The sequence below is a fragment of the Melozone crissalis genome, unplaced genomic scaffold, assembly GCF_028551555.1.
Source record: "Melozone crissalis strain CALT ecotype California unplaced genomic scaffold, PUWL_Pcris_2 ptg000357l_1, whole genome shotgun sequence".
In the NCBI taxonomy this organism is placed as follows: Eukaryota; Metazoa; Chordata; class Aves; order Passeriformes; family Passerellidae; genus Melozone; species Melozone crissalis.
In genome coordinates, this window is record NW_026536102.1 from 149,943 (window position 1) to 176,365 (window position 26,423).

The following is a 26,423-nucleotide window of genomic DNA, read 5'->3' on the forward strand; positions in this document are numbered from 1 at the left end:
AATTATATATGGAGATGCTTAACAGGAGAAAATAAGCTCCTTTTAAGAAGCAGCAGTGGAATTATTTGATTTCATTTTCCACTTTCAATCCATGCAGCCAGTCCTTCCATTTCCAACATGAACACTTTAATGTAATTCACATTATTGATAATTCAGATTTACTCACTGCTACCTAATAATTATAGAAAGAATTCTTATATATACCAAGTGATATGTTTTTTAATAAACTTGCAGAATTTAATCACCAGGCAAATAATTTTTATGGCTTCAAACAGATGTTTACTTTCTAAATATCTATCCAGTTAAAACATCAGAGCATTTATTTTTTACATACAAAAAGTGCAGGAAAGATGGAATAGCAAAGCACTACATATGCCTCAGGAGCACAAGCAGATATCATGTCATTATACTCAGCAGAGCATGTGCTACTCTGTGTTAAATGCAAGCAGGAACACTCTGGTAGTCTTGGTTCTCCAGTACTGTACCAGACTATACAGACAGAATATTTCAAGACAGCAATATAAGGCTTTGAATTAACCATGAGGGATCTAATTTCAGTATTGTGTGGGTTCACTGAGTTTAGGGCTTTGAAATTGTATTTCTCTTTCCTGAAGCTGTTTCTTGGTCTCTCTTCCCCATCTCTCCTCCCCTCTTTACAAGCAGCTGTCCCAGCACACTTGCTTCCTCAGCAATCCACCCTATTTCTCTATTGTCCACCTTTTCCTAGGAGTGCATTTGGTAATAGACAGGGAAGCAGGTATTGAACCACTCCTGCTGCAGTTGTTCAGACAACTGGATTTGTCTCTTCCAAGCAAAAGGTGGAGGCTAGACAGACATCCAAGGAGTACATGGGGTGAGACTCCTTCTTCTGGGAACCTGAGCTCATGCACTAACAGCAATTTAATCCTGGTCCTGAAAAGCTGATATGAACACACTCAACTAAGCCACCAGCTATAAATGTAAAATACCTAAGGCTTTAGCAAACTGAATGAATTGTCTTTTTTGTCCCCTTTTTATAGCCAGAGTCTCTAGCGAGCCATGGTTCAAGCAGTACTTTAGTACCATGGCTCCTGCCTCTGAAATCATCCCCTCCTCCTGTCCAGAGGCCAATGGCAGAGAAAATGCACATTGCTCAGCAACCACCCCTTGGATCTTCAGAACAAACCCTTCTTTGCCTGATTGGCTTTGCCTGTGCATACAGATTTCTTTGAACTAACCTCTAACAGAGCAGCTTCACTCTTCTATGCACAGCTAAAAATGCCCTCCTGCATCCAGAGGTACACCATAATCACTACAGTCCCCCTCCTTAAATTCCTCTGTTTCATTTCCAGGCTGAATTCTGCCTTCTTCCATCACCCCTGACGCTCAGAGCGACTCCACATTCTCAGAGCGAGTGTGGATTCACACATCTGCCGCTGAGAGCGATGTTCCTCTCCCTAGTGCTCTTCTGGAATGCCTTCCCAGCAAGTGGCCAAGCTCAATATCAATATTTGAAACCCTCCTATGGCACGAGGAGCTGCTGGGGTAATGGTGCTCAACAGACCAACAGGGCTGTCACTTCCCAATAGCTGAAGATGCATGGAAATGGTTACTGATCGTGTTATTGAGCCATACTGGGATCATACTGCTGAAGGGATGGCCCGTGGAGAAATGGGAAACTCTTCACAAGCTCTCGGGTCACAGAGTTCATATTGTTATTCATATAAGGGCTCATATTTTTATAGGGTAACATATGCTGGGAAGCACTACAGGCTTCAGCTAATCTCCATTATCAGTCTGTGAGACCAGCGGCGAACATTATCTTCTCTAATTTAGAACTAAAGGAACTAAAATGAGGAAGAGGTTACAGCTACAGACAGATATAATAGGAAAAAGAGAAATAAACTTTGAGATCTCCTAGAGCAAATTTCCCAGCTTCTCCTTCCAGGCTGCATCACCATTTCTGATCATGCTGTTATTCTAAACCTTATACACCAACCTGGCTTGAACTACCTCCCATAACCAGCAGCTTGAAATATCATAGAAAGAGAATGAAAAAAAAAGACTTCTCATACTACAAAATTATTTATAATTGTTGATATTTTCATAAACTCCACTATGTAGCCACTAGAGGATGAAGAAGCTACATGAAATTAAATTAATTACACTTTTTAATAAAGCAATCTTTATAGATTTCATTAACTTTCTATACGGAAGGCCTACAGAAATGCTAAATAACATTATTTTTCTAATAACAACATTTTGATGCTTATTTTAGCTGAGTTTATTTAACATTTCCTGATGCTGTGAAAGTCAAATGATGCAGAAACCCCCCCCCCCTTCCTCCCCAGCAGTTAGAGAGACTTGGTTACTCCATTTTCCATTGCAGTGAGGATTTGAATCTTACTTTTTCTGAAAGCATCTTTAAAGAGTTCTTCAAGCTGTCTGGAGAACGCTGGCTTGCAGAACTGAGCAGCAGGTCTGCATGGCTTGATATGAGAGGCTGCAGATGACTGATGTTGCTGAAAACTTCTTTTGCCTTGGCTGTGTTTTCAGGTGAATAGTAAATACACTGGTATCCAGTGCTGTGATAACAGAGAGTCACATCATGTCAAATTCATTTCTGCCATTAACAGCAATGCTTATGGTGCTAAAAATCTTACCACTGCTTTTGCAAAAAAAAAAAAAGCCAGATGCCTGAACTTCACAGACACCACTGATCCTGCATTTAAGGGTAAAAACAAACCTTTCCTTGAACAGTAAAAGCATAAACGGCATGAAACAGCCCACCACCACATGCTCCAAGTAATACAGTGCAAAATTCCTTTGAGTGGGTGATCTGAACATAAACCCCCATGTTTTTATGTGTTTCTTTTAAACACTGTAATTCTAGAGACAGAAAATATTTGACAAAGTCAGGTAATAATATCAAAGAGCATAAGGCTCCTTATTCTTCCAACTGAGCTCCCCAAAAGAGAATTGACTGCCTCACCGAGTCTTTCCAAGTGGGCCATTAAGGTTGAATTGATCAGTGGCCCACACTGTGTTTTGATTGGCCTCAATGATGTCCAGGAAGAGACGATAAACAGAGTTATCTCCAATAAAGAACAGGCATCTGATTTGCAAGAAGAGACCCAGCAATGGGTGCGGAAGTGAATTACTTCAAAACCACACAAATGCACACTGCAAACTTCCTACTGTCCACTGTTCAAACTACTGCAATTATTTTGCAGGACTTCTCCTATCCCTCTTTCTTCTTTTCCTCCCTACAAATTATGCAATATCCTCTTACACCACTGTTCTCAAACACCACTTCAGACAGCATGCACACACCCACTGGCTCTTGCCTGCAGCCCACAGCTCCTCACCTGAACCTCTGGTACGTAACCCTTCCTTTTATAAAGCCCTGGTTTAGTCTTTCAGAGAAACTAACCAAAATCTTCTGCAGCTTCAGATTAAAACAGGAAAAAAAGAACCCAAGCCCCTCCTGGCACATCACCAATGCCAGAGGAATGTACATGCTACTCCCAGCTGGTACTGTTTGTATCTCCCTTCTCTCCTTTTTGTCTGAAGTATTTCAGTCCCTTCAGCCATTTCACCACTTTCTTTCTTTCTTAATTTGGCATACCAAGACCAAATACTGACACTTGTTCAATCCTCTGAACTTTATGCATTCGCTTTCATTTCAGTCTTTGTCCAGATCTCTTCCCTACCCCCAGTTCCCCTTTGTGCCTTTTATTGAGTGAATTCTAGTTCCTTCTCTTTAGTTTTCTACAAATTAGAAACTAAATCTTGATCAGTCCCTTCCAATTCAGCATTTTCTATGATTCTGGCAAATAAGGATAGCTTCAAGCAGTTTTAAAATGAAGGCTCTTGCTTACATATTTTGCTGAGGTATACTCTCAATACCCAATTCTAATTTTCTATTCCCCAATATCCATTCTATTTTTCTGTCTTTCACCAATGTCTTCATTCCTAGATACAATTCTTTGTAGAAGCAATCAGGATTAATGGCATATAGCTGCCATTACTACCAGCCACATCTAAATTACGACACATCTCCAACTTACATGAGCTACTCATGTCTACTAGACCCATGTCTAGTAGAAGTCATAATTCTGAGTATTTCAGCAAAGTGAATAATATAAACTGTCCCTCCTAATGAATTAGGAAAAACAAGCAAACCTCTGTCCCTCTGAGTAATCAAGAAACTGCCACAGTTCTGCCTTTGAGGTGGAGAGCCTGTTAGTGAGATGACTTCCAGAGTCAGATCTGGCACTACATCCACTGGAACCCTCAAGCAGCAGGCTCAGTGGATAGGGCAGGGACAAAGAGCAACAGTCTATGTTAATTGCAGTGAAGACATAGTCTTAAAAGTCTTGACACTTCTCTAATTCCCCATCAGGCTTTTCCCTCCCTTTATCAAAAAGTCCTTTTTGCAGGCTGAATCTGGCTAATGCTGTTATCAAGTTCACTCCTTTCTGGGATTTCCCTCAGTCTTTAAATCCTAGATAGTTTTCACTGATCTCCCACAGCTCTAGGCTTCACTGAATATTGCAGCAGAAAAGCTACAGACACCACTTGTAAGAAAGAGGGCAGTGACACCAAAGGTGTGGGCAGTTCTCATTGCAATTAAGTAAATCATAGCTTTTAAGTAAAGGAATTAGTGAAGAGAGAATGACTCTTCAGAATGAAGTGCACTACCAGACTGGTAATTATTTGGACAATTTAAACATTTTCAGAACCCTAGAAAGCACGACACAACTTCAAATATTTAGTTCCTCTCATAATTTGAGAGCAACTTTCTCAATCCCCCTAGAAGAATGTGTAATTATTTTTCAGAAACAACACGTTTGAAGTTTCTAACTGTTGTGTTCACACTGCTGCATGTATGACTAGCTGAGGTTTTCTGTGGCCTTAGCCTTCACAAACAGATATTCCCACTCACAAGTAAGCGACATTCCCTCCTCTGCAGCTACTTTTAAAGCTTAGTGCTGCATGCAGCTCTGGTATGTAAGCACTGTTAGGCAGAAGAGAAACTTTTCACAGGTGTCCTAAGGCACAAACTGCATGAAACTTCTGCATTAGGGTAAAGGCCGCATGGGTAGGTCCAGTGCAGAATAGCAGCAGCATAATGAAAACATACCTCTCATATGTAAATTATGACTCAGGTACCTTTTGAAAACTGTATTATAATGCTTTCTGGGAAAAGTTTGAAAGCTTTCACTAAGCATATAAAACCACACTTGACCATTTCCATATATTGGCGCCATCATTAACCATAACCACATGACTGTCAGCGGTCATTTCAGTCCTAAACTTGCTTTATGGACATTCTTCAGATCACATACCAGAAACTTTTCACTTAAAAGAAAAGCCTTTCTTGCTCTCATTTCAGGTCCTATTTTTTTTTTATAATGTGCCTTTTATAAAAATTGGATATGACATTCCTGATGGTAATAAATGAGAGAAGAATTGCAAAGCCACTGTATTTTTGTAAATATTATTATACAGGACTTTCCCTTTGTGTCTGCACAAAGATTGATATTCTGTGTAATAGAAAAGACGCCAGAACTATCTTCACATACACATTTTCCACATTCTTCTGCTTGATAAACTTTCACAAAACATATGTCTCAGTCTTGTTTTTGTTTTGCAACTGCAAATGCTACCAGATAACTGTTTCTCTTTGTCTGCAAATTCCACAAGTCTAAGACTGCGCAAGAAATATATTGCAATATGCTGACACTGTTGAATATTTTGATAAACTGCTCTAATAATCAGACTGAAGGTCAAAAACACGCAAGGCAATTCTGTCACATCTAGACAGCTGCTAGGATTGGCTGAGAACTAGTCTCTTCCCACGTCCTGCATTAGGTCTTCAGCTCAGTTAGCCTAGAGAAAACGGCTGCTGAATCTGCATTTTTCCTGTTCGTTCTGTATTCTGACTGACATCGCAAGGTGTCACTTCTTCCTTCAACAAAATCTTCAGAAAATCTAGCCCCATCATAAAACAGGAAATTCAAATTGCAGAAGGTGCCCCGGGGGACACAAGGTGTCCTCAAAACACCTTTATCCAGCAAAATAAACAGGTGCATGCAAAGTAGCACTGTTGTCGCCAGAGTGAAATAAATTTGTCCATTATAAGATTGAGAATGTAGTAAGAAATGGTTCATTTTCTGAAAGGTGAGCACTGTGAGAACTGTAATGCTACTTTATATCATATAACTTTAAAGGATTATGTCTATTATATTATTTATATCTAGCGGCTTCAGTTATAAATTTTTATGATAAAAACCCACAAATCACTATTGCAACTGCATTAATCAGATAGTAAAGGAGAAAATACTTTAAGAAGTGTCTTCAGACATTTTCTTCAACAGAAAACATGTACTTTCTAGGCCCTCATATGATGGGGATGAGGCTGCCCATACCAGTTTGCTGACAGCAGAATATTAACACCGAGTTTCTCGATGCGTCTTATGTGATCAACATGATGTACATGTTTCATTGGCAGGTTTCAGCATCAGAGGTGGTCAGGGAAATGAAAGCTTTTTGAAGATTTAACAGGGTTTTTATACTGTGTAGGGCAAGCAAGACCCCCTCAATAATACAGCTTTCAAAGCAACTAGATCTGCTGGGTTTTGTTTGATGTTAATATTAATGCCAGCTCCTATTCAACCTAGAAGTCAACAGAAGAATTGAATAATTTCCCTTTTATTCTCTATGATATTTTATCCATGAAACTTTTTTGAGCATTGACTATAATGGAATTAATTTTCTGTGGACTGTCATGGTAATTTAGATCAGAGCACTCCCTCCCTGCTTTCCCTTTGGAATGCTGTAACACTGCAGTTGGCACCATCAGCTGGAGCACTGAGCAGTCACAACTACTGAAAAAATCTGAACAGCCACAGCAACAAACACAAATACATCCAATTCTTAGGAAAAGATGTGACTAACACTTTGGCGCATGTTCAACAGTGAACAAAGCATTTGAGCTCCACAATAAACTGAAACCTTTATTTTTGATTAGTCTTATTTTGGCTTTCTGAAGAATAAGAGTAGTTTGTTTTTTCACAGCGTACTAAAAATACTTCTACCTTAGCATACACCCAGGCCTGTCAGAAATAAAGCTGCTACCTTAAGTTACAATTTCTGTATTTAAAAATTGTCTACAGATACATTCCTCTTAGCACAAGAATTGCCAAAGAGATCGCTCATTCTGAACAGCAGGTTTTCAAGTACTGATATACCTCCAGCTTCCTAAAATACAAGGAAAAAAAATCATAATTTTGAACCATTAAGGTTGCAGAGGACCTCCAAGATCATCGAGTCCAACCTTTGACAGAACAACCCCCATATCAACTAAACCGCAGCACCGAGTGCCGAGTCCTGCCTTTTCTTGAGCACTTCCAGGGATGATGACTCCACCACAAGTCCCAATGCACAAAAACCCTTTACATGAAGAAATCCTCCCAACCTGAACACCCTGCAGCACAGCTTGAGGTAATTTCCTGTGTTTACTCAAAATTGGTCTTAACACAAGAAGTAGAGCGTGTTTCAATTTTCATCAAAGCAGGGGAAAAAAGGGGAATATTTTATGAATGCAGTGTTCAATCCTACCAGATTTTAATCTTCCATTCATTCAGCAGGATAAACTGTTTTGTTATTCAGTGAGCTTATAGCATTTTAATGCAACCTTAATGGTATTTTCCCAGCTGCTGGAAAGAATACTTACTTTCGTCTTTCAGCCTCAAATTTACTCAGCAGTTTCCGGAGACCACCATTCTTAAATCCTTGGAAATGTGCTTCTGGGGCTCCCACAGTGATAACATCATACAGAGCATCTGGAATGGGAACAGAGGAACACAGACATCTGAATGCTTCTATCCCTAAATCATGGAAACACTATGACATCTATTCCACAAAAAGTAAGGACAAGTCTATATAATTTCCAGGGAATAATTGATAATCCATGTCCCAAGAAGGCCCAAGAGCTAATCAATCTTTCTATACAGCCACTGCACACTTTAAAAAGTTCATTTGATTTATGGCTATATGTAAATTATGTGCCACTGAGTAGAAGAATATTCCAGCTCTGCAGTTTACAAAGCTGACAAGTAAATTGGCCCATTGCGTATTCCACTCTATTGCCCCTTTCATTATTTAACTTGTAGTCATGTTCAAGCATTTTAGAGTCAAAAGAGACCATTTTGATGGAATAGTCTGACTGAATAATAGAGACTACTGAATCACAGCTAATAATTCCTGCATCAAGCTTGTCTCTTGGTTGAGTGAAGGCATCTCTTTGTTTAGGCATCTAATCTTGATTAAAAGATTTCAAATGACAACAAACTCACTGCATTCCCAGAGAAGTCAATTAGGCTAGTAAAAATCCCTATTCCTTTTCTAGCTTGAATTTGTTCGGATGTAATGCTACTGTACTTTCAGATATAATGGTGTTTAATGCTGAATTGGTGAGCCCTGCTCTAGGATATACACTTCTTATATATGTTTATAAACACAAAGTCAGTTGAGAAGCTACCAGAATAGGAAATAAATCATACTAATGAAATGCTTGCTGAGAAAACAATCTGTTGTCTCTTTCTGTATATACCTGGTGCCTTATGACATAGGGGATGAATTCTTTTTGTGGATATATGCTTACAGAACTGGAGGTGAAACATCATTTTTCAAAGAGCTCGTGATTGATTCTCAGGGTGGAGATGAAGATTTAATTACATCCCACACCACATAACTATTTTTTTCTAAGTTTAAAAATTTACATTTACAGTAAGTACCTGTTTTGTACCTGAACTTACTGGAGGTACAAAAGTGCAGTTCCGAATGCCTCATCTTTAAAATGCATTTCTAAAGGAAACGTTACAGGATGTTTTTTGAGAACTGTTTTATTCCTCAAAGAAGTTTCCCATGTAAATTAAAATCTAGACCTCTCCTAAAATAGAACTTGCATTGTTATGATAAATATGCCCAGAAGCATGAGCACTGTACAAATGATTCACAGTTAATGAACTATGCCTTACTTCCTGAGCTGAATCTCAGAACACATTTGCTCAAATTGATTTGAGCTCTAATGAGTTGGTGACTCTTCAATATCCACTTAAAAGGAGAAGTGACATAATTTCATTTGCCTAAGGTGAGCCTCAAGGTTCTTAAATAGCCCATTCTTTTAGGTCTTTATACAGATTATCACTAATACATATTCTTCAGCTATTAGGACTCCACTGATACTTGACAATAAGGAGGAGGAGGAGGCAGTCAGTGTCTTAAACTGGCCAGATGCAAAACAAAAACCACTTCAGTTCACCAAATCTATTTAAAACAAGCACATATTGCAAACAGAAATAAAAGCAAAGCTATGTCAATATACAGATTTAAGTTCTCTAGTATGATGAACAGAGCACAATGTGGGGTTTATCAAATGGATAAGGATACCATTGACCCATAGGAAAACAGTATTTTTCCTCAAAGCTACTCCTACTGAAAGCTTAAGCACACTTTCTCTTCCATTTCAGTACTCAATGACAACCCAAACAAAAGTTCAGGAAAAGCAAACCTATTATTATACATGTCAAACACAAAAAAACCCACATACCAATGTGTATATACAATAGATGGGATAAAAACCTATCTTGCATTCCCAAAATTAAGATATCTGATAGTGTAAGGGCTAATGACACCTCCATGGATCATTAGCTTGTTTAAATGCCACCTCCATGAATTTTTATTCTTCCCCTTCCAGCATCATTCTCCTGGTTATATTCCAGGTGTCCTTTGATATATGCCAAGCAAAGCATGAGCTGAGAAAGACCAACTTCATATCGAAGTGCTGCCTATTCCAGATCAATTAGCAATTGCTGCAAACTGCTTAGCCTGCATATATCTAATACAAGACACAGGGAAGAACATCAGTTAACTAGCAGAGGCAGAGTTTTATAATTTGAAGATCCAAATTTGGAAGACAACTAGAACAATTCTAACATTTATCTCTTCCTGTACTCTTTTTGATTATCAATTAATGATGTGTGCAAAGCAAAATGGTTTTGGAGAAGAAGGGAGAAAATTCATTAAAAAGCAAAACAAAACTCCAGTACTGTAAAAGTTGTGGGTGCTTAAGTAAGTCACAGATTTCACTCAAATTCTCTTTTTATTTAGCAAATAGAACAGTGTCCTGTTCACAAAGAGGTTTTGTTGAAAAGACAACGTTAAGCTTCTGGCCCCCATTACAAACCTAAAAATCCTTTTCAGTTAATTAATTAACTTGAAAACATTAAATTAAAATCTGTGTTATCACATTATGTCACTATAAATCCCCATCTTGTTGAAATATTTGGAGGCACAATTTTTTAGTAAAACAAATAACAAAATATTGAACCAACAAGTATCTAACAGATAATTGGAAGCCCCTGTGTCCCAATTTAGAAGTGGATGTATACTCACACAGTACAAAACAGGAAATTTACCACTGTTTTTATTTCCTGTTTTACAATCTTAGATGCAGAGTGTATTAATAAGGCAAAAACCATATCAGAATGTAATTTCTGTGTTTGTAGTTACAGCAAATTTATCAGATCTCAATTGATCAACAAATTATTCACTGTGCCATTTGGTCATATATATGTATCAATATGATCTTTGATCTGTAAAGGAAGCTGCTAAAATCATATGCAAGTGGCAACAACAGAATTCTGTGTTAAAAAGAACCACAGACCATGTTAGAGAAAGTTATCCCCCTTTCCAGGAGATGTTGGAAGCTTGCAGTATTTTCACTCAACACTGAGCCAAAATAGCACATATTCTCCATTTACTTATTTGCTTGAAGTGTCATAGGAACAACATGAGCACATTCTTGGAATCTGTTTTTAGAAAAGAACTTGGAAGAAATTTAGTTAACCAGCCCCTAGTTTTCCAAGATGTGCAGTAATTGTCCACAACTTGTGGCATCAGAAGACGAGGCAGGGAAATTCCTTGCAGAGCTTTGACTTTGGATGTGATTTCTAGATTTCAGTGAAACTGTGTTTCAAAGCACACTTAGTCATACTTGGGGAATTTCTTTACCTTTCAGTCGAGGACTATGCACATGCATTCTTTGCAGATGAAGATTTATTGGGATGAATTCTAGTGTTTTTTCTCCTTTGCTACAGCTTGATTTAAAGGAAGAACCTGAAAAACAAAAGTTTAAAGAATCATTGTCTTAACCACCCAGATGTTTTTGTATTCCTTTTAAAGGGAGACAATACTTGTATGTGAGGAGTTGTCTTTAATTTACCTTCAATGGATAATTATATATTAGGAGATGAAATGTTCACTGAGTCTCAGCATGTATCCATACTGGAAGCAGCAAAGCAGCATTTAATTCACAGAGCAATCTAACTGTTTTATTCTGGGAGACAGATACTCTTCCCTGCTGTCTGAAATCAGTCTGTAGTCTGCTGGAGACAACGCAGCAGTTAATGTGCATTGTGTATATTCTGTGCTAAAACTGCGAGGTTACAGAGCTATGATGGCACTGCATTTTTCCAAGTAAGATTATTTTCTTTGAAGAAAAGTATTGTATTGAATAGGCTATGCGTTCTTCCTAGAAAGGTCAAATAAAGAAACACAAACTATCTTAAGAAAAGCTATATATTTGTTCAGAGGAGGCATGATGCCTTGGAAAAACAAAACAAAACAAATTAATATGGCTGTATATTTCCAAAACATTAGAATTTGAGTAGTTTTTTGGTAGCGTAAAGAAAAATAATTAAAGTCCGACAGCATGAAAATATAATTTACCTGAACACATTTAATACAGAATCTGTATAAAATAAAAGGGTGTAGATTAGGAAAGAGAGGTGGCCTTGTCTTCTAACTCAGGCAGCCCAACGTTCACCTAGGCCACTTTTCCAACATTCTATCATTTCGCCAACTATTAATTACTAGAACTAAAATTCCTCTCACTCAGATGGAATTTTTAAATAAGTTTTGCCAAGGTTCAGCCTTTTTTTGAAGCAAACACATAAAAAGATAAAGAAAATATTTTAAATTGTTTTTTGCTTGCCCAATCAAGACTTGCTAGTGTTTATCTGTTGAAACTGCCACAGGACTGAGCACTGAGCCTCCCAATATAAACCACTCTGCCAGAGGGCACCAACGATGCTCCAGACCAGCCAAGCATGCTCAGGCTGCTCCCTAAGTTAGGAACTTAAAATTATAATTTAATACAGATGAAGAGCACAGCCAGGAGTCAAAATTTTAGATTAGACAGGAAATCCCATGATGCAGATTGAAACAAACAAATAATTTTCAAAGTTCCACTCCCTCCCAATATCACCAAATCTGTGCTTTAGAGTTACCTGAAATTACTGGGCTTTTTGTTTCCTAACACTTATATCTTCCTGGTATATTTCCTTACAATAAAATGCTTTACATTCTCTCAAATTCTCCCATAACTGAGGATAAAAGTGTTTGCCAAAACAACTCAAATCTGAAATAGTTTTAACTTTCTTAAACATCCATTTTCAATAAATATGCTGGTAAACCAAAATTGCTGTCTAACACTAATGTGGCTTCCTCATACTTCCACAGCAATCTCTCAACTTCAAAAAGAAATTAGGTGGTCTCCTAACAGCCTTCTCCACTAAATTCCCAAATAGTTTGGTTGAGTTCAAGTGGGTATCACTCAAAAAGCCCAACGTGAGATTATTGTGCTGGGGAAGCATGAGCATATTTTGGAGAAATTTTATTTGCAGGTGCCATCTGCCCTTCTGAACAATTCAACACAAACTCAGGCGATGTTTTAGGATGAAGAAAGACACCTGCACTGGCTACACTGAACAGCAAAATGGTTTTTGGCATGCCTTGAAATATGTTGACCTGAAAAGTCTGAATTAAAATTGTACTCACATCCCTAATCTTAGCAATTTCTACTTCATAAGTACTTGAATTTCAACGTGCTCCCAACGTAACTATTTGTTCAACTACAGTATTAAATCAAATCTATGTCTGGCTCGCTTTTCTGATCTTGTATACAATCTTGTATTAGACTGCTTTGTTTTCTGATTAATGTCCCTTTCTCTTTTACATGTGCTGATTTGCTCCTCCCGGATGACCTCAGTTTCCCAGGACCACATTATTTCTCTCAAGACCCAATTAAGATGGGTCCTTTAACATTATAAACCCTTTAGAAAGCCACTTTGCACAACACAGGTCTTGCAGGGTTTATGTTTAAGAGATTATATTGTCTGTTTTTTAAAATCTCAAAATGTTCCCTCAATATCTTCCTGAATGTTATAATTATTACATTGGATCTGTCATTATCTGTATTTATTGGCTTGTTTACGACACTTTATGGAGCGCTTTCAAGATTAATTAGGCAAAGATTGAAAATACATATAGATACTATTTAAAACAGAATCAGGAAGTGCCATACTGGGCTAGACAGTAGATGCCAAAATTGGAACTGGGATATTCTGATGATGACAAACAATCATAAATACAAGAAACGTCACTTCTGCCAACAAAATGGAAATAATTATACAACATTTAGTGCAACACAAGAGCTTTTTCCCCCACCAAATATTTAAGCAGCTGACCGACTGCTTTCAAAAAGGTGACTTTCAGTTAGAGACTGGTTTTTTTTAATACACTCAAATCGGATTTCTCCTTTTCTGTGACCAAGATCTCTGCATCCAGCTCTGGGCTCCCAGCGCAGGAGGGACACAGACCTGCTGGAGTGAGTCCAGAGGAGGCCACAGAGATGCTGATTGGAACAGTTCAGCTTGGGAAAGAGATTTCAGGCTGATGCAATTGCAACCTTACTGCCTCAGTACCTGGAGGGAGCTTACAATAAAAGCTGGAGCGGAACTTTCTACAAGATCATGTGATGACAGGACAAGGGGATTCAAACTTAAATGAGGAGATCTGGATTAGACATAAGGAAGAAATTCTTTAATGTGGAGGGAGGTGAGACACTGGAACAGGCTGCCCAGAGGAGCTGGGGATGCCCCATTGCTGGAAGTATTCAAGGCCAGGCTGGATGGGAGTTTGAGTAACCTGGTCCAGGTGGGCTAGAACTTGATAATCTTTAAGGTCCCTTCCAATCCAAACCATCCTTTGATTCTAAGATTTTTATGTATTTTATTCCCACTGAATATGCCAGTATTTTATAGCTAACAATCTAGTAAGCTCTGAAAGGTTCCAGATAAAATCACAGATTCCCACCTGTATGCTTCCCAAGCTCTGCCAGAGTGTCCTGGTACATGCTCAGCAACTGATCACAGTGAGCAATTACACTTTTGCGCATGTTGTCCCAGTGAGGAGCAAGCTCTCCCAGGTCTTTAAGCTCCTGATTCCTGTACCAAAAAGCAAAAAGGGAAGGTGCTAATTAACTCATTAATCTATCAAGGTTCATCCAAATTAATCTAAAACAAGTTTGCTACAAAACATCAGAAAGATTTCTAATTGAAATAAAATCCATTTTCGGACTGCTTGTGAGATCTGCTTATCATCTCTCTTTTACAAGTAAACAATAAATTATGTCAGTAGATAATGCAGTAACTTTTGTGCTCAAAACTCATCTGGTATAAATGCAGTAACCTTCAAAATGAAATACCACTTCTTTCATGAAGGAAAGAAGGCTTCCAGGCTCCAGAGAGTTGTGCTCAGAGCAAGTAACTTTATCTCAAGAGATATTAAACAACATTGGAAAGAATATAAAGTTTCTTTTTCCTGCAAAACTTTCAGTATGGTTGTTTTGATGCACTACTCTTTGTATACTTTCATAAACATTTCATAAACACATATTTCTAGCAGTGTTTCTACAAATTCAGTTTAATCAACACATCAGCTCTCACCACATTTCTTCAGGATTCAAAACAAAATATACACAAAAAATCCCAACACCTGCTCCCTAAAATGTCATGTCCAGTGTTCATCAGGTCAAAAAAGTACTGCTGTGGTAACCAAACAGGTCACTGGAAATCCAAAAGGAAATCCTTTAGTAAATTATCAGTTTTCCTGTACACTCCTGAGAGCTGACCTGAGTGAAATAGAGATCATCTGAATTTCCTGCACAAACAAGCTTAGTATTTTGGGCTTTCTGTTTGGTTTTTCCTCTTGCAGAGGAAGTTTCTCCTGTATCTCTCCCAAAGCCATTTTGTGGGACCTGCTTTTAAGGAAAATAAAAGATCTTCAGTCAGTCTTCAAACATCTGGAATTTAACAGGAGAAAATGTTTGCAACACAACCAGTTTTCATTATTTTCCTTGGAGCATCAAGAAGAGTGTTCCACTGTAATTCTTGGAAGTCTCCAAAAAGTCTTCCAGAAGACAGTTCTTGCATACAGAAAAATTATGTAAGAAAAAGCAAAAATAGGGTAGAAGAGGTGGAAAGAGGGAGGAAAGGACCAGTGAGCTTGCAGCGCAGGAACACAGAGCTCACTTATGTGAGCAGCAGATCTGACCATTAGTCAAAAAAGCCTTAAAATGACTTCTTAAATGGAACAGCAACACACTGGTGGTGCTTTCCCCATCATTATTAGCTTTGCATTAGTGTGAGCAGTGCAGTCAGAACAAGCTCCATAGGCAGACCTCTGCTCCTGGTGTAGGTGACAATCAAAACCAGAGAGACTGCACTGGAAGCGGAATTAAAGCATTGCATTTGTACATGTTCTTGAAAATATCAACATGGAAACAAAGACACAACACGTGGACTTGCTGACAGTCTATGTTAACGATATTATTACTTTCTGCCATTTAATTGCTCCTGAAGCTGAACCAATTAAACTTTCCTCCAGCAATACAAACTGCTAATGCTGTAGCATAAGAACAATCTGTCACGAAGGGATTTGAGAGGATAAACCAAACATTCTCAGGGACCATTTTCTTTGCCAGTTTTTAGCAGTATAACATGAGGTTCCCTTTCAATTAAAATCTTAGGGCTTCCTTCTCAGCAAAGTGTGTAAAATTTGTCAGGGTATGCAATTTTGTTTATGTGCAGCGATAATGTTTTGGCCCTTAATATTTATGGTGTCTGATTTAATAGTTTTAGCAACAATGTTTGGACCTGGCTGGCTTCCAAAACTTTACTACTCCTTCTGTATAGGAATAGAGTATTCTATCCAAGAACTACATCCCTGCCTCCATCTAAGCTCATGCCTGGAGCTGCTGGTCTCAAACTGAAGTTTGAGAGTTAACTCCACTGACATCAATAGCAATGGGAATATTAATTTTAATAGGTCTTCAAGAAATATCAAATCCTGTCCCCATTACTGGTGACAAGGTTGGTATTTGTTTCTCCTCAGAAACATGTACAAATCAATGAAGTAAAAATTCAGTCTTCAATATGTGGCAAAAAAAGACACATCAACAATGCTTAAAGTGAGAGTACAGCGCTATAGCAATCTAGAGCATACACAGCGTGGAAATTTTAAAGACTACGATTTCTGAATTTATTTGCATTTTAAACTCCAGCAAAATCAAAACCATTAGAAAACAGGATTATATGGCAGACACTTCCATAGAAAACAGTCTCATAGCCTCACTTTATATCTATTTCTTTTTCTAATGAAATTATAGAAGACAGAGCATTTAAATTGGATTTATGTCTCGTGGTCTTTTTACAGTTTATCACTGCTGTTGTTGACTCCATAAAATTCTGAGTTATGAATGAAAAAAGAGTTGTCTTTTCTATATCTAAACTCCATCAACAATACTCCACAGTACCAAGCTTTATTATTATTACATGAAAGGCCTTTTCTAAAAGTACACAGAGTGGAAAAACCATAATATTTTCCATTTTTGAAAAAGTTTACAGTTCACACTAATACAATTGTTGAAATTTTTAATAATATTTTAATACTTTAATGTTAACTTATTTCATTGAATAACTTTAAAAATCCACTTCAACCAGTAACTGTGTCAAACAACAATTGTGCTATTAAAAAGCACATAAGCTGAAAATGCTGTATGAAGGCCAAGTAGCAATTTTTTATACATACAGCTTCAAAAATCTAATGATGTGTTTCCTAGTAAAGCAAACATGACAAATTCAAAACCTAGAAGACTAAGTGATTTTGGCCTCCGCTAAGCAAAATGAGCTTCTGAAATCTACTTTTGCAAAACATCAGTGCGCGAGGGCGTACACGGCCCTAAGTCCGGCTAGCTGAAGGGGTAAAGCGGCCGACGCCCCTGCGCATCTGAGGCCAGCCCCCCTTGGCATCCTGGCCTCGGGCTGGGCTGGATTGCGGACTTGGGTTCGCGCTGGACGAGACGAGAGAGGAGGCGACCACTTGCTGGGGGTAAAACGTCGGTTTATTGAAGAGCCCACATGCAGCACAGGGCAAACCAACAGGTGGAAAAACCCACAGCAAAAATGGCCCCGAACACGGGGGGAGACAGAGTTTTACAGGGAAGGGGTGGAGACGGGAGGGGAAGCCCAGCTAACCAATAGGGGAACATGTGGGGAGGTACATAAGAAAACTGACACAAGAACTTATCCAATAAGGAGGGGCCCTGGGACGCCAGCCAACTATGACCCCAGAGAGAAGAATGTTCTCGAAAGCAGGGAGGAGTGGGGGGTGATTGACTGGGCCCAGGGAGGAGGAAAACTTTACTTATATGGTGGGATAAGGGAGGAGCAGTTATGTAACTTGAGAGATTGACAAATAAGGGGGACAGGGGTAACCGTGGTAACATAACTGCCAAAGACTCTGTGGCGGGAAAACTGGAGGGGGAAGAACCATCTTACAAAGAACAGGGAGAGAATAATACCTAAAATGGGGGAACAAAACAAGAAACTTAAAAACACACTACAACATCTCCCCGTTTCTTAACAAATAAAATAAAAAGAACGGGAAGTCCACAGAAACTTAAAATTCAGGATCTCGCGGCTGGTCCGGCCAGGCCTCGCTTTCTTCGAGCTGGAATCCGCCCGCCCCTGGGTGGTCGAAGGACGGTGCAGTCGCCCCTTCCTCATCTGTAGCTTCTTCGGCCTCCGAGGAGAGGTCTTCCAGCTCGATGGGCTTGTCCGACGGGACTGCGGCATGGTTGACAGATGCTGAGGTATCTCTGACCATTAGTCTCTGGACCAAACCGCGGATCAAAATAATGAAAACTAAAAGTACTAATTAACTCAGAACAACCTTGCAAACAGATTCTATTATGGAACCGGCCCACCCGCTGAGGCCCCAACCCTTGAAAATGTCCCCCAGCCAGTCAGAGGTTTCTTGCTTGACCTGATGGACAAGGTCTTGCAGCCTCTTGATGGAATGTCTGGCGTCCTCGGCTCGAGAGGATAGGTTCAGGCAGCAGAGGCCCTCAAACTCCTCACAGTGATGATGATGGAGCAGCAATAGAAAATCTATTGCTGCTCTGTTTTGGAGTGTCGCCTTCCTTGTTATTTCCTCGTCTGTGAGGAGGTCGTAGAGCGCGGCCGAAGTAAAATTTGCTTGTTTAGCCACCCAGCACTCTAGACAGCCCAATTCACCTAGAGCCTTCGCCACCGATACCCAAGGCAACAAGATGGTAAAGGCGACGGATTTTGAGTGTGACCAATGAGTAATTTCATCATCACAATCCTCAATGAGATCCTTGAGATCTCTTTTAGGTCTAGCCAATTTAGATGTGATGTTTGTCTTCTTCCAATTGATAATTTGAGTGACGTTGGGGGTAAACAGTGTCAGCCGGCCAAAAGTGCACGGCCCTTCCGACCAGGCCAGAGGGGATGCCTGCCCACGCCCGGTCGCCACAATTAAAAACACGCCTCGGGGAAGGGAGTAAGGGGTCCGTCTGGTAGTGGTGGGGCCGAGGATCTTTAGGACAGCCTTACACCACTGCTTAGCTTGGTATTCTAACTTGGACTGTAGCACTACCTCACTACCCCTCTCGACGGGGGTGATTGTATAATCAAACTGAAAGCAAATTGATGCATTGGTCGAACCGAGGAAATGTAACTCTGTGGGCTCGGAGGGTGCAGGATCTAGCCTGCTCACTCCGTCTCTCCAGGCGTTGGAGGAATCACAACTGGGGAGGATAGTGAGGCTCTGGGCTAGGATAGCATTAAAGGCACTTTAGAAGGCAGGGAGAAACTCGCCTGGAGAGAAAGGGATCCCCACAAGGTGACATCGGGTCCTCTGCTGCGCCTGTGTCTAGGCATATACTGTCCTGTCCTAACGATTGAGCCAAGGCACGCCAGACGTTGACTTTCCGCTGGGGGATGACCCACGGCTCCGAAGGTGGCAAAAGGAGTCCGCAGGTCGTCATGATCGCCATTAGCAGGCTAGGGTTGGGAGTCAGCGATGTTGAAACGGGGGCCATGGGGGAGATGTAACTGAAATGAGATAAGATAGTAAAAGTATGACGAATTCACAAAAATGGTTCTTCTCCAAACAACCAGTTTAAGTAAAACATACAGGGGGTAAGAGCTGGAGCAGGGGGTGAATGGGAGGAAACATGACATAGGAGGTCAAGGGGTGGAGGAGAAGCTGGAGGAGAGGGCTCTTCTGTAACTGGGGGAAGATCCGGAAAGAAAGACAAAGATTGATGGTGTGGTTTCCTCCGCCAACGCCAACAAGCTTGCCGGACTTGTGGTACTGCCTCCTTCTTAGTCCTCTGTTTCGGGACGAAGGGCCTGACCCACTTAGATGGAATCCACCTGGGGCCTGAGGGAGTGGACACGCAGGCATATCCCCTCCCCCAGGTCACCAGGTCAAAGGGGCCCTCCGTCCGCCAGGTCTCCGGATCTTTTACAAGAACCGGTGGCCTGGCTTTAGGCTGCAGCTGCTGGTGACTGCCAAAGTGCCGGACCACTGGAGGATTTTGGCTGTCAAAAGAGCAATTTAGAAAGTTAAGCGTGTACAATGCCCTTGACAGCCGGACGTGGGGGGTCTCCACCTTCATCGCCGGTTGTTGCCGGGATAAGATCTTCTTAAAGCTCTGGTGGGCCCTCTCCACCATGGCTTGGCCTGTTGGGGAATAGGGGATGCCAGTCGTATGGACTACTCCCCATTGCTACAGGAAGCTCCGCAGCTCCTTGGAGGTATACGCAGGGCCATTATCTGTTTTTAGGGCCCTAAAGATGCCCAAGACAGCGAATGCCTGAAGCAGATGCTTCTGCACATCCGCTGCCTTTTCACCTGTGTGGGCAGAAGCATAGATAGCCCCAGAGAAGGTATCAACTGAGACATGGACGTAACACAATCGACCAAAAGATGGGACATGCGTCACGTCCATCTGCCACACTTCGCAGCTCGCCAAACCTCGGGAATTGGCCCCTGAGGCCACAGTAGGCATCTGATCTTGTTGGCATTGGGGACATGTGGCCACTATCGCCTTGGCCTGATCCTGTGTCAGATTGAACTGCCGGACCAGGCCAGGCGCATTCTGATGGAAAAGTTGGTGACTGATCTTAGCCTGGCCGAACACGTCTGGGAGAGGGGCCTGCGTAACAGCAGCCGCGGCCAGAGAGTCGGCACAACGGTTGCCTTCCGCAATAAACCCGGGCAGATCAGTATGTGATCTCACATGCATAACATAAAAAGGGTGCTCGCGGTGGGAGACTAGCTCGACGAGCCTGTTAAGCAATTCAAATAATCTTTTGCTGGTGACCTCTTGAAGAACCGCAGACTCAGCTTGAGACACTACACCTGCGACATATGCAGAATCTGTAACCAAATTAGAAGGCCCAGGGAACCTCTGGAATGCCCTGACGACTGCGTCCAACTCAGCAACTTGTGGAGAGCCCTCCACAACAACATCAGTCTCCCACTGCTGAGTCTGAGGATCTTTCCAAGTCATTACTGACTTGTGGGATGCTCCAGACGCGTCTGTGAAAACTGTCAAGGCATCCAGCAGCTTCCTGCTCTGAACCTTTTTCAGCGATAATTTAAACTCCGAATTGAATAATTTGTAGGCCGGCCGATCTACTGCGATGCGCCCGGTGTAGCTGTCGAGTGCAAACTGAAGATATTCATTAGTTTGCAGCAGTTCTTCAAAGGTCTTTAATTTGAGTTGTCCTGATTCTAATTTAATTGGGATATGTATGCATGCGAAATCACACCCCGCCAGCTCCCTGATCCTCGATCTTGCTTTGAGGATCAGTTCGGCTACCAACTCCTGTGGCCGTGTCATTCTTTTGGACCGATGGTGGCTGAGAAACACCCACTCTATAATTAAGAGGGGGTCACCCAGCCCCTGGTCCTTTACACTGGTGTCCCACTGGTGTATCACGCCATGGAGATGTGGCAATTTTCTCAGTATAATAAATTTGAAGGGCAGGCCCGGATGGTAACGGTGGGCCTGCCTGGCCAAAATAACTTTCTGTATCTTCTCCAAAGCCACCCCTGCCTCTGGGGTGAGAGCCCTAGGGGAACTCAGCCCCTCTCCCCCTTTCAACAAATTGAAAAGGGGGGCTAGGTCTTCAGTTGAAATGCCTAGCCAGGGTCTCACCCAATTTAAAGACCCACACAGCTGATGGACATCCGCTAGGGTCTGGACTTTTGTCCTAATAGCCTATTTCTGCGGAACAATGGTCCGCTTTGTGATTTCGAGGCCCAGGTATTTCCAAGGTGGCATCCGCTGAATTTTGTCCTGCTGGAGCTCGAACCCTGCAGCAACCAACGCATTGGTTGTCAGGTCAAGCGCATGGGCAAGCAGACTGTGGTCGGGTGCACACACGAGGATGTCGTCCATGTAATGGTGAATGATGACGGCATTTCCGAGGGCTGTACGTATGGGTGACAGCAGCAAAGCGACATACCATTGGCAGATCACAGGGCTGTTCTTTAGGCCTTGCGGAAGCATTCGCCAATGATAGCGCTTGGCTGGGGACTCACGATTGATGGATGGAACCGTGAACGCAAAGCGCGGGGCATCGTCTGGGTGCAGGGGAATCTGGAAAAAACCATCTTTTATATCTATAACTGCCAAATTCCAGTTTTGGGGGAGCATTGCTGGGGAAGGCATCCCTGGCTGAAGAGGACCCATGTCCATTATTTGTTCGTTAATTTGGCGGAGGTCGGTCAGGAGCCGCCACTTGTCCTTATTAGGCTTCTTAATGACAAACACTGGGGAGTTCCAAGGTGACATTGTCTCCACCAGGTGGCCTTTCAGTAACTGCTCCTGAATGAGCTCATTGAGCGCTTTTAATTTTTGCTTGTTGAGTGGCCACTGCAAGACCTGTACTGGTTTATCTGACAGCCAATTCAGCTTCCAGGTCTGGCGCTCCTCAGTGGCCACTGCCCGAAAAACCTGGGGAGCCTTTGGGAGGTCAATTCTGGCTCCCCACTGGGCTAGTAGGTCCCTTCCCCAGAGAGGCTCGGTGTAATCTAAAACGAACGGGCGTATAGAGGCCAATTGCCCATCGGGCCCCTTAATTTGCACAATGCTCTTAGATTGATTGGCCAATTGAAGGCCCCCAACACCTGAGATTGTGCCCGCAGCGCTTTGCAAGTCCCAATGTGACGGCCACTCCCGAGAGGGAATGATCGTCACATCCGCACCTGTGTCCAAAAGACCCCTCACGATCTTTCTGTCCCCTCCCAACGAGAGCTGACAAGTCAGGCGGGGCTTCTCCCTCCCCACCAGCTGTGCCCAGGCTACTGTCGGAGGCGATGTCCTCTCCACGGAGTTCTTCCAATTATCTTTATCTGGAACCGGAATAGCCTGGGCAATGATCTGTCCCTTAGGGAGGAAGAGTGGGGGTCGGACACAGTACAGCCCTACCGCGAAATGGTCCCGGTCGGTAGTTACTAGACCAGGGACGATGTGAATGTCTCGCGGTGTGTGCTTTGTGTCCCCGACGACTGTCCACCTGCAACGTCCAAGTTTCCTCCAGCGACCCGGGTGTTGCAGGTCGACAGACACCAGCTGGATGTCACTACTAGGGAGATAGAAGTCCCTAGTTAGCTGCAGCCTGTAGGGACAGAGGACATGGTGTCAAGCGCAGGTGTAGGCTGAATACCACAGGTATGTGTCAAGTCTGGTACTAAGTAAGACAAATCCGGCAGTGTGTACGGCAGCTCTCTGTCGTCTCCTCCCTCCCCGCTTGTTTTTAAGTGGCCTGCCGCATTTTTGTCTTCGCGCAGGGAGGGGCTGGGCTCCAGGCCTAGTTTTTTGTGCCCTTACTCTCCTCCTTTTCCCGCTTCCTTCTATACTCCAAATAATCTAATCGTATCTGGCATTGAGGCATCCAATGCCCTGTCTTGCCACAGAGGTGGCAGGGGTGGGTGGCTGTTGATCTTCTGCCGGACCCGGGTGTTGGGGGCCCGGCAACGGGGGCAGCTTCTATATCAAAGAAGTCCGGTTCGGGGTCCTCCGCAAAAGCCACTGAGGCTCTTTTAGGCCGCGATGGTAAGGATACCTGGCCTACCACGGCCTCTATCATGGCCTCCACCGTGGGCCGGGGACTTCGAGGGAGCCTCCTGATGGCCTTCCGACACTCTAGGTTGGCGTTGCTATACGCCATCCTCCAGAGCATCTTCTCCCTGTCGTCGTCCCCGGTCGCCTGGGCCTCCACGTATCTGTAGAGGCGCTCGATAAAAACCATGTAAGGCTCTTGCGGCCCCTGCCGGACTTCATCGTCCTCCCATTGGGAGGTCATCACCTCTAGCTTATAAAAGGCCCGCTCTGCTGCCTTAGCGGTCTCTACAAGCTGAGACGAGAACAAGGCCTTTGCTTGAGCTATCCCCTCTGCCCACTGTCCCTCGCCTAAAAGATATTCTTGGGAAATTGCCAAACCGTCCGCGTCATGAGACACTGAAGGATTCCCCCAAAGAATCGGGAGAACCTCCACTATCTCCCTCCTCCATTCCCCCACCCAGACCCTAAACTCCATGGGTCTTGTTAAACTAGAGAAAAGGGCCCTCAGGTCCGCCGGCACCTGATCTCCCTGTGCAAGGGCATTCCGGAGCATACCCCAGAAGTATTCAGACCCGCGAGAGTAGTCCTTCTGCGCCTTGCACAGTTTCTTAATCCGGGCCTGTGCTAAAGGCACCCACTGGGCCTGAGAGCTCCCCTCCCCGCTGAGGTGGTACGTAACCGGAGCGGCTTCCAATAAAGGCGCCTGCCCCGGCTTCCAGTCATCCATCCCCCCCCACCCCGAACACAAGGCGTGAGAACCGGAAGGGGGAGCGTGGGAACCGGAGTTGGAGGAGGTTGAGGCGGAGTCTGGCAATGGGGCAGGGCGAGGGAGTGGGCGCGGCACACCGCCCCTCTCCGCCCCCTGGGTGGAGTTCAGAGGCGGAGCAGAGTATGAAGGTGGAGCAGGGGAGGAGTAAACAGGGGGCTGAACTGGGGGAGGAACCTGGGGAGGAGCCGACGGAGGATCGGAGGGCGGAGAAATGGAAGGAGCAGAGGAAAGAGATGGGGGAGGGACAACCGAAAAAGAGGTTCGGTCCAGGGGAAGGAAAGGGTTAGCATTAGGGAGGAAAGGGTTAGGAGGAGAAGAAAGAGCCCTGGCGGGAGCGGCCGCGTGGCCGCCGCCATCTCGGGCACCAAGGGACCCCTTTTGAGGGTCGTCGCAAAACCGAACAACTTTGGGGTTTGGAACCGGGGACTTGGGGACCGGGGTAGAGGGTAAGGGAAGAGAAGGAGCCTGGCCAGGGCTCCTCGAAGGGGGAGGCCGAGCCGGTCGAGGGGGAGCAGGGGCAGGATGGACCCCCTGCCTCTGGTCGGCCCTCAAAATCCTCCTCGAGGGCTCATGCCTACGGGACGAGGGAAAGGTTTGGGGGACAAGGGCAACTGAACGAGGAGAACGAGGGGACAAACCAGAAACCGCGGGACATTTCTTAGGCTCCACAGGCACGCCGAGTGTCGCATGAACTCTGCGCGCGCAATACGCCACGGTGGCTAGTTATGTCTCCCCGGAATTTATGGCCTCTTCTAATTTTGCCACAACGGCTGCCCAAAACCGCGGCTCTTTTACGCGTTCCGGGGAGACCTCGGGAAACCTAGAAAATACCCACTTAACTAAACATTTTAACTCCTGCTTGCGGGCTTTCTGACCACCCCCAAGCAACAAACCCTTCACAACATAATAAACCTCCTTCTGGGATTTTCCCAAGCCGGCACCCATTGCGCCTTTCTAGAGCAGAAACTGCTACCGCTAGAAAGGGGGAAAATCCTCTGATGACGCAACCGCACGCCCGGGAAACAACGAGAACTTAAACAATGAGCCGCCTGCCGCCGGCCCCTGCCCCCCCCCACTGCCCCAAAGTCTGGGTAAACAGCCGGAGGGAAAAAGAGATTGGGTGATGGGTGCGGCCCCACGTCTGGGGAAATCCGGCACCCAAAGGGAAGAGAAAACAAAAACGGCGCGGGGACGAGGAAAAACCTCAAGGAGAGAAGGCGGGGGGGTAGGTCCCCAACGCAGGGCATATACCCCTAGGGAAAGTTAAAAAGGCAGAGGGGAAGCCGGAGAGTCCCCAGGACGGGGCCCGAACTCACCAATCCTGCTGCGGCGACAAAGAAAAAACCAGGCGAAGGTCACTCGTCTCGGGGAGTCGTCCTCTGAGGGTGCGAGGAGTCCCGACTCCCTTCCGCCGGGGAGCGCTGCTTCTAAAACGAAGCCTGCTACTACCCGGGGTAGTCTGGCGTCCAGAGGGTAAGTAAATCCCAACTCCGCAGGGTCCAGTCCGTGGTCAAAAGTCCACTTCGTCGGCCCCCACGTTGGACGGCAAACTGCGCGAGGGCGTACACGGCCCTAAGTCCGGCTAGCTGAAGGGGTAAAGCGGCCGACGCCCCTGCGCATCTGAGGCCAGCCCCCCTTGGCGTCCTGGCCTCGGGCTGGGCTGGACTGCGGACTTGGGTTCGCGCTGGACGAGACGAGAGAGGAGGCGACCACTTGCTGGGGGTAAAACGTCGGTTTATTGAAGAGCCCACAGGCAGCACAGGGCAAACCAACAAGTGGAAAAACCCACAGCAAAATGGCCCCGAACACGGGGGGAGACAGAGTTTTACAGGGAAGGGGTGGAGACGGGAGGGGAAGCCCAGCTAACCAATAGGGGAACATGTGGGGAGGTACATAAGAAAACTGACACAAGAACTTATCCAATAAACATAGAACAAAGGAGGGGCCCTGGGACGCCAGCCAACTATGACCCCCAGAGAGAAGAATGTTCTCGAAAGCAGGGAGGAGTGGGGGGTGATTGACTGGGCCCAGGGAGGAGGAAAACTTTACTTACATGGTGGGATAAGGGAGGAGCAGTTATGTAACTTGGGAGATTGACAAATAAGGGGGGCAGGGGTAACCGTGGTAACATAACTGCCAAAGACTCTGTGGCGGGAAAACTGGAGGGGGAAGAACCATCTTACAAAGAACAGGGGGAGAATAATACCTAAAATGGGGGAACAAAACAAGAAACTTAAAAACACACTACAACACATCAGAAGCAAAGAGCTTAGCAGGATTCAAAACAAGAGGGGACATTTCTGCAGATTATATTTG

The 26,423-nt window shown here is 43.7% G+C and overlaps 1 protein-coding gene across 1 annotated transcript in view; it reads right to left on the bottom strand.

Annotated features, from left to right (window-relative positions):
- LOC128949966 (inositol polyphosphate 4-phosphatase type II-like) overlaps positions 1-26,423 on the bottom strand; it is a gene marked incomplete at its 5' end in the record, with an annotated part of 99,435 nt that overhangs the window by 63,140 nt on the left and 9,872 nt on the right. Inside the window, 4 exons of the mRNA XM_054294858.1 lie at positions 2,387-2,564; positions 7,721-7,829; positions 11,062-11,166; positions 14,206-14,336. Coding sequence (XP_054150833.1) covers positions 2,387-2,564; positions 7,721-7,829; positions 11,062-11,166; positions 14,206-14,336 — 523 coding nt within the window. The remainder of the gene's footprint in view (positions 1-2,386; positions 2,565-7,720; positions 7,830-11,061; positions 11,167-14,205; positions 14,337-26,423) is intronic.